Source organism: Leopardus geoffroyi, chromosome C3 (genome assembly GCF_018350155.1).
Source record: "Leopardus geoffroyi isolate Oge1 chromosome C3, O.geoffroyi_Oge1_pat1.0, whole genome shotgun sequence".
Classification (NCBI taxonomy): Eukaryota; Metazoa; Chordata; class Mammalia; order Carnivora; family Felidae; genus Leopardus; species Leopardus geoffroyi.
Window position 1 is genome coordinate 5767775 of NC_059338.1, and position 8690 is coordinate 5776464.

At 45.6% G+C, this 8690-nt stretch overlaps 1 protein-coding gene across 2 annotated transcripts; it reads right to left on the reverse strand.

Annotated features, from left to right (window-relative positions):
• Nucleotides 1–933: 933 nt before the first annotated feature.
• CFAP126 (cilia and flagella associated protein 126) lies at nt 934–4517 on the reverse strand. Of its 2 annotated transcripts, XM_045455320.1 has the most exons (6): nt 4390–4517; nt 2805–2909; nt 2627–2689; nt 2344–2424; nt 1682–1858; nt 934–1347 (listed from the first exon to the last, which is right to left on the reverse strand). In XM_045455320.1, the coding sequence occupies exons 2-6, from the start codon at nt 2847–2849 to the stop codon at nt 1030–1032; spliced, it is 684 nt and encodes a 227-aa protein (XP_045311276.1). In that variant the 5' UTR covers nt 2850–2909; nt 4390–4517; the 3' UTR covers nt 934–1029. The 2 variants fall into 2 exon arrangements, with proteins under 2 accessions (XP_045311276.1, XP_045311277.1); XM_045455321.1 differs by lacking the exon at nt 2805–2909 and having other exon boundaries at nt 4390–4507.
• Between the last annotated feature and the right edge of the window lie 4173 nt (nt 4518–8690).

Sequence of the window (8690 nt, forward strand, 5' to 3'; positions counted from 1 at the left end):
CCTCACTTAAGCCAAGACCGCAGGGACCTGCTGCCACAAGAGTCTTCCTCCCGGCCCCCAAGGGGTCTTTGGCTTTCCACGCTGATTGCTTCTCCCTTTTTGTGGAACTAGCCCTGAAGAGTCTTTGTAGCCTTCCTCCGCTTAAACCCTATGTCCTTTGTCCTTGTCCTTGGAGTGAGGGACAAATGTCCATGAGGGAAGGTTTTGGCATCGGAACTGGGAAAGGTTCGGCAAGGGCATTGCATTGAACAGTCAGCACCAGGACGATGCAGAACAGGAGAATGGTAAACAGGTGTTAGAAGGCGGAAAGCAGATCTTAACTTTTTTGGTGGCTTCTTAACCATTTGACTGGTTGGGGTTGGGCTCCAGTGGTCATCAAGTTTGTTATTCTGCCCTCAATTCCTACTTACCATCTCTCTTTGTTTTTTAGGGTTGTTTTTTTTTCTTCTAATCACTTTTGTATCTTCAGTTTTCAAACTATGGCTGTACGTTTGCTTGAGTTTCACTTTTATAGCTCTCTCTAGTTTGTCTTCCTGGTGTGTTCACCATCCTCAGGTGTGAAGTCTTACACAAGGGTAGTGTCTTCTGCCCGTGTCTGGCTTTCCTTACCTTTTCTTCCCCATCTTCTCCAGACACGCGCATGCAGCCTCTGCTCAACGCCTATACTTCTGACCCAGAAGTTGTAGTAGGAATGCGCGGGGTGAAAAATGAGGGGTGGCAGTGAGGGACTGGTGGTTTGAGATTTCTTTTGCTACGATTCAGACCAACTTACTCTTGGTCACTTTTGGAGTATAAGTGACTCAACCTGTGTAAAAACGTATTCCACCTCAAGCCACTGTCATGTTCTTATTCCTATTCTGTTTCCTCCAACCCTCCTCCTACTAACGGGTTACCGGGGGCAACCATAACAGGAGGAAAACATCCAAGTCACTAAAAGATTCAACAAATGATGTTTATTTTCCAAATGTACCTTTATTCCCACCCTGAAATTTCCCCGTTCTATATCCCTCACCAGGGGTCTTGCTTCCTTCACTCAGTCTCCAGACAGGTTTTCTCAGTGGGGTCCCTGGGTGTCTCTGGAGTCCCAGGTTTGTACGTCTGGACCTCAGCTAAATTACGACCTGCCCAGTGCTCCGGCATGCATGGGCTCCCAGGTGGGCTCTTGGGAGAGATGGCTGGGCTTTGGGGGCCTGGAGTGTGACCTGCAGAGGGGTGTGAGCTTTGGGGTTGGTCTGGGGAACTGAGGTTTACAGCTGGGGAGTTTGGGATGATGGTGGGACTTGGTGCTTGTTGTATGGTCTTTGTGATCCACTTCCCGAGTTTCCTCTGACTGTCTGGGTCGTGAGGCTGTCGGGTTGAATGCAAGAGTTATGTTTCTGGTCAGGCCTAGATCGTTCCTGGTCCTTAGAATCCTTAGAATTCTAGCTCCCTTTCTCCCCCTACCATGGATAAAAGGTCAGATCAGGTCATTTTACATGGGGGGGGGGGAGGGGGCGGGGAGGGCGTAAAATGTCATTAGCTCCTCTCCTTAGGTGTCAGAAGACGGGGACTAGACAGGCTAAGACAGAGCTGGTTAGAGGCTCCCCCTGCTGGGATAGTGATGCCATAACAAGAGGCATTTTTGAGGTTGAAAAGAAGCAGGGGATAATAGGATTTGAGGTTGGGTGGGAGGAATAGATACCTTGCCGAAGATTTCAGGACGCAGCCCATTGGAGGCCTTGAGTAAATCCGGATTTTTCTGTATCCACTTGGTGAGGGAGGCAGCACCAGCCACTGTACGGGAGGTCAGGGTCACCCGGGCGGGGGGCACCTTCAGAGGCATTTGCCAGGTGCCCATGAAGGATCCCCAAGGACTTGCCTAAAAGGAAGACAACGCGGTCCTGCGGCAGGGTCCCCACTCCCAGTACCGCACCTGTTGGCAGGTCTGTTGTCTCCCTTCCACCCTGTACCCTCGGGAGGCGTGGCAATGAAATCAGGCCGAGACACAGCCTCCCCACCCTCGCTTTACCCCCTTTCTCATTTAGGCCACTCTTATTTTTTTCAGCGTATTAACTCTGAGGGCCTAAATTAAATCCTGTGTCCTTGGGCTAAGTCTGGCAGAGTGCCCACTGCATAAGTATCATCACGTGAAGGTGTTCATCAGTGTAAGGAATTCTGGGTGCTAACTCTGTCATGTTGGATAAACTGGCAGTTTGGGGGTGGTCGTGTTGCAGTGGGGATTTAGATGGAATTTTAATTTCCAGATAGTGGCTGTGCTAGATTGCAAACCTCCAGTCTCGGTCACCCCAGTTCTGTGCCTCAGTTCTTTACCTTTCTCAGTAGGAATGGAGATCAGTATCTCACCTTGGAACGGGGCACCGAAGGCAGCAGATGGCCACGATCATTGGCGATAAACTGAGTGTAGCCTTCGTGGGAAGAAATTCTCTAGGGTAGAAGTGAGGAGAGAAGCGTTTGTGAAAATGGAGTGGAAAAGAGAGAAGGTGTCCTAGGGGCTTGAGGTAAGGGCTGAGGGAGAGGAGGGTCTTAGACTTTAGAACAGGCTAAAGGAGTTTGGTGCCAGTCGGTGACAGAGAACATGGGGTAAAGAATCAGAAACCAGCCTTGCGGGAGCCCTGCCCATGAATACCTCTTTTGTTGGCTTGGCGGGAGACCAGTTCTGCAGATACTTGGGTGAGAAAGCTTTTTCATACTGTGGAGAGAAAGACGAGAATCTCTGTGAGGCTCAAAGGCCCCATGCCCAGGAAATGATAACTAGGCGAGTCCTTGAGAGCGGAGGACCAAAGACCTGAAGGCTTTTAACTCACTGTAGAAGGGATGTACTCTTGGTCTGCATGTGTGCTGTTCAACATGGGCCACTAGCCACATGTGGCTAGTGGACACTTGAAACGTGACTAGTCTGAATGGAGGTGCTTTGGAAATAGAAAATACAATGAAGACAGTACAAAAAAGAGAATGCAGACATTTAAAGTATTGATTAAACATTAAAATAATATTTTGGACTTACTAAGTGTATCATTAAAATTTATTTTATTTCGGGGGCACCTGGGTGGCTCAGGCAGTTGAGAATCCTACTCTTGATTTCAGCTCAGGTGATGATCTCCTGGTTCGTGGGATGGAGCCCTACATTGGTCTCTGTGCTGAGAGTGCGGAGCCTGCTTGGGATCCTCTCTCTGCCCCTCTCTGCCCCTCCCCTGGTCACATGCGTGCACACACACACAGACTCTCTCTCAAAATAAAACTTAATTTGATTTCTTTTTAATTTTTTTCATGTAGCTACTAGAAAATTTTCAATTACATTGCGACTCGCATTATCTTTTTACTGGGGACCCCTGGTCTAGAACAGGGGTCAGCAAACTGGCCCGTGGGCCAAATCCATCCTCCAGTCTGTCTTGGGATGACCTGAGAAAGCTAAGAATGGTTTTTTTTTTTTTTAATTTTTTTTTTTCAACGTTTATTTATTTTTGGGACAGAGAGAGACAGAGCATGAACGGGGGAGGGGCAGAGAGAGAGAGGGAGACACAAAATCGGAAACAGGCTCCAGCCTCTGAGCCATCAGCCCAGAGCCCGACGCGGGGCTCGAACTCACGGACCGTGAGATCGTGACCTGGCTGAAGTCGGACGCTCAACCGACTGCGCCACCCAGGCGCCCCAAGAATGGTTTTTATAGATGAATATTTGCGATTGATATGATAAAAGGTAACACTAGCTTTGTATCCCAATTAACTAAAATGTTTTCTCATCCCATAAGAATTCCATTGTTTTCGGGGCTCCTGGATGGCTCCGTCAGTTAACACCCGACTCTTGGTTTCGGCTCAGATCATGATCTTGCAAGTTCATGAGTTCCAGCCCCATGTTGGGCTCTGTGCTGACAGTGCGGAGCCTGCTTGGGATTTTCTCTCTCTCCCTTTCTCTCCCTCCCTTCCTCCTTCCCTCCCTCTCTCTCCCTCTCTCCCTCTCTCCCTCCCCCACCCCGCTGGTGCTGCCTCAGTCTCTCTCGAACTTAAAAAAAATAAACACGATCTATAAAAAAAATCATTTTTTCATTAGTATTACCAAAAAAATACAGTTACTATATTTTCAATCTTGTCAAAATTTTATGGAAAAATATTTTGCTGATGTAAGTACCCACATAATATCTCTGATTGTGTCTCTTGGCCCTAAAAATAAAATATTTATCCCTTTGCCCTTTACAGAAAAAAAGACTTGCTGACCTCTTGTTTAGATCCTACAAACTTAACCCTGAAACACCTTTTGAGGAGCTAAGGAGGTGAAAAATAGTCTCACCCCACTTTCAGTTGTCCATTCAGTAATCAGAATCCATGGGAGGGTCAGTCCAAACTTGGAGTCTGGAAGGCAAGATGAAATGTTAGAGATGGGAAAAGAGCTTACCTGGTTTGCACTGTAGTTGGTGGCCATGATCCTGCCACTTTTCTCTGTTTACCTTTGTTGCCTGGCAACTGCAGAAGGCTGACCTTCCGGGACTGCCGGTCCCTCCTACTTGTTCTTCGCTTTCTCGGATGACACTGCTCCAACCTTTCCCGTGACACTTAGGTTCATTTTCGTTTTAGGGATGTGAGAGACAGAGTAAATAAACATGAAAAAAATAGCTAAATAGCAGTCCTCTCTCTTCTTTAAAAAAACGTTTTTTTGAAGTTTGTTTTGAGAGACAGTGAGCAGGGGAGTGGCAGAGAGGGGGAGAGAGGGAATCCCCATTAGGCTTTGCACTATCAGCACGGAGCCCGACATGGGGCTCGAACCCCTTGAACCATGAGATCGTGACCTGAGCCGAAACTAAGAGCTGGGTATTTAATCGACTGAGCAACCCAGGCACCACCCTCCCTTCTAAACTCGGGTAGACTCATTTGTATTGTGAAGATAATAGGGCCTCCCTTTACAGGGTAAATGAGATAAAGTGCAAAGTGTCTAAAAAGTGTCATTGCATGGGAGGTACTCAGTACTAGGGCAACTGTTTATAGGTCCCCTACTTCCTTTTCTCAGACAGAGAAATAATGTTTTATAACACGACTTAGATTTATCCCCAGAAGGAAAAAGCATCTCTTGTCCTTTGTCCTTAAATGGCTCCTGTCTCCTCCATCACTTCAGAATCTCAGGGCTTAAGAACACAGACACTTGGTGTTGGCAGGGATGGGGTAGGATCGGGAGCCGGTGGGGGGAGATCGGGCAGGGATGGTGAGAAAACCATGGTGTGGAAGGCACCAGATTTGGGGAATTCAGTGGTGGTGCCAGGGCACAAACCTAATGTTTGTGGGACTGGGCAAGCCCTCTGAGACTCCTGTAAAATGGCATCAGCATATCCATTTACTGGGTTGTCAGAATTCATGAGAAAGTGGCACTGCCACAGAAGTTGTCAAGTCTGTTTATACATGAGATGTTAAGATGAAAAAAGTCAGTTGCTCAAAGAAATGATGGAGAACGAAGACAGCGTCATAAGGGAGAGTCGTCAGTCCCTTCTCCCTTCCTCTCCCCCCACCCCCACCCAAGTCATCACCCCAACCAACACACCGGGTATAAGAACACTCCTGCGCTCCTAGAATTGGAGGTACAAAGAGCCGTGGTTCTGTAGGCTCTGGCAGTTAACCCCGGGATAACCTGAAGTCTGGAAAGGACGTGTGTGCTCATTCCCTGCGGTCCTCAACACCCTAGGGTGATACCATTAAGAACCAAGGACTGGGCTCTGGGGTATCCTTCGTGGTCCTGAAAGCACAGTGACAGTTAAGCAACTGCATTTCTCATGGAACTTCTGCCTTCAGCTGGTTCACTCTTCTGATAGAGCTGTAATTATCTGATGACCGCATTCTTATTTTTGAGAATTAACTAGTTGTTGTTTAATGGGAGAAGTAATGTACTGGGGGTGGGGGGAGGTCCAGTTTTACAGAAGGATGTCAAGTCTCCACCTGGCTTCAACTCCCAGTCTTGCTCTTCAGAGGCAATTACTGTTACTATTGCTGTCGTAACTACTTGACCATTTAGGTTATTTCCAGCCTTTTGCTGTTATAGACGTGCTTGCAATGAAAATCTATATATGCATATATATCTTTATGAATAGATATAGACAGACCTGTATGTATTCTTACGAACGTACGGGATTGATAGGATACGTTCCTAAACGTGAATCGGAAAGTCAAAAGGCTTGTGCATTTAGAACGTTGAGTAGACAGTGTCACGTTGCCAAAGATACTATGCCAGTTTGTACATCTCCTGGAAGTGCATGAGACGGCTAGTCCTCCACTCTCTTTCTAACACTATTACTAATGTTTTTCCTGTTTTTGTCAATCTGACAATAACGAGCATAGTTACTATGTACCAGCCACGGTTTTAATTGCTTTTTATTACATTTTCTTACTTGGCTCTCGTAACCACCCCAGCCAAGGAAACCGGGGCATACCCAGGAAGGAGTAGAGCCAGGATTTCATCCCAGGTATTCTGACTCGACAGCCATCAGTTTTAACCACTTCCACCATATTATCTCTTAAAGTTGGAGGTAAACCGCGGTAAATCATTGGGGGCGCCTGGGTGGCTCAGTCGGTTGAGTGTCCAGCTCTTGGTTTCAGCTCAGATCATGATCTCACAGGTCGTGAGTTCAAGCCCTGCATCAGGGTCTGGGCTGAAAGAGTGGAGCCTGCTCAGGATTCTTTCTCTCTACCTCTGTCTCTGTCCCTCCCCTGCTCCTGCTTATTCTCTCTCTAATTAATAAACTTAAAAAGAAGAACAAACCATGGCTTATCATTGTTTTAAATTTGCATTTCTTCAATTATGATTTTTTCCCATATGTTTATTAGCCTTTTTATTTCTCATATTTTTTTCCCCTGAAAATAACCTTCTGTGTCTTTTGCCACTTGCAATTGGGCTGTTGATCATTTTTTATTAATCTTGAACTCTTTATATATTAAGGAAATTAGTTCTTTTGCCAAATATGCTGCAAACATTGCAAACATTTCCTGCCAGTGTGCTTGTCATTTAATTTTTTGTTGTGGGCTTTTTTTTTTTTTTTTTTTTTTGGCCATGGATGTGTTTTTAATATTTACATAGTCAAATTGATTACTCTTTCTGTGCTTCTGTATCTTAAGCTTTGAATGGCTTTTTGTAAATTTGAATGTTTAAAAAAATAATTCATAGTTTCATTTTTTATATATATATATATTTTTTTTAAAGAGTTATAATTTTTTTTTTAATTTTTTTTTTCAACGTTTATTTATTTTTGGGACAGAGAGAGACAGAGCATGAACGGGGGAGGGGCAGAGAGAGAGGGAGACACAGAATCGGAAACAGGCTCCAGGCTCTGAGCCGTCAGCCCAGAGCCTGACGCGGGGCTCGAACTCCCGGACCGTGAGATCGTGACCTGGCTGAAGTCAGATGCTTAACCGACTGCGCCACCCAGGCGCCCCCCATTTTTTATATTTAATTTTTTTTTAATTTATTTTGAGAGAGAGAGAGAGACCAAGTAGGGGAGGGGCAGAGAGAGAGGGAGAGAATCCCAAACAGGCTCCATGCTGTTAGCGCAGAGCCCAAAGTGGGCTCAGTCCCATGAACCGTGAGATCGTGACCTGAGCTGATACCAAGAGTCAGACACTTAACCAACTGAGCCACCCAGGTGCCCCTAGCTTTAAATTCCTCCTGGAATTTATTCTGGTGACTAGACTGAGATCAGGCCCCAGATGCCTAACTAGCTGTCTTGGAATCATTCATTGAATATACCATGGTTTCCTTGCTGACTTGAAATGCCACCTTTATTTTATTTCCTAATTTATTTAGGTCTATTTCTGGATCCTCTAACCTATTGTTCTTGGGGGAAGGGTAACCATTTTAGGTTGTCTCTTTAAAATCCAATCCGGGCTTGTACCCGTGTCAACTCTCCAGTTAGAATTTCACAAAGACTAGGAAATTGTAAATAATAACAGGCAATTTTCAAGCTTCTCATAAAATTGTACTGAAATTTTAGTCTTTCTTCAGATTGATCGGTTGACTTCCGGAACAGGAGATGGTCTTTCATTGGACCAGATTTAACTCTTTCAAAGTTGGAAGGCCCCATAAGGGTCCCAGTCACAAAATATGCCTCAAGATATTTTCATTGTTTGCTTCAGTTCTCTGATGCCTGAAATCAGACCTCAGGAAATCTTTCATTTGGATTCAGATCACCTGCTGTGGAGTTACAAGTTTGCTTTGTATCTGTAGGTAATGTGTAAATTGTTTCTAGCTGAGGGTAACCACCAGCCTGGACCCTGGAGTCAAACTGCCTGGTTTAAATTCTGGTTTTGCCTAAACACGTGACCTTGGACAGTGACGACATCTTTCTGTGTCTCAGTTCCCTTGTGGTGTGAACTGGGGAGAGTCTTCGTTTTGAGCGGTAGACACATCTGATATGCCCAGATAGCAGATGTTTGGGTCTTAAAGGGTTCTAGAATGCAGAAGGTAGAACGTGGTCATGACAAGAGATTGCTTTTCCTCCATCTGTGTTTTTCCCTGGAGTGCTTTCTTCCTCTCTGAAAGCCAGCGTTCCCTCGTTGGCAGCCATCATCCTGAAATAACATAGGCTTTACCTTTCTTTTTTTTTTTTTTTTTTTTAATTTTTTTTTTTTCAACGTTTATTTATTTCTGGGACAGAGAGAGACAGAGCATGAACGGGGAAGGGGCAGAGAGAGAGGGATACACAGAATCGGAAACAGGCTCCA

Coding starts and splice junctions, on each gene's coding strand:
- CFAP126 (XM_045455320.1), bottom strand. CDS start 2,849: ATGTTGAACAGCACACATGCAGACCAAGAGTACATCCCTTCTACA. Junction 2,690..2,804: donor AAGAGTACATCCCTTCTACA/GTGAGTTAAAAG, acceptor TTCTCTCCACAG/TATGAAAAAGCTTTCTCACC. Junction 1,348..1,681: donor GTCCTGAAATCTTCGGCAAG/GTATCTATTCCT, acceptor TCAACCCGACAG/CCTCACGACCCAGACAGTCA.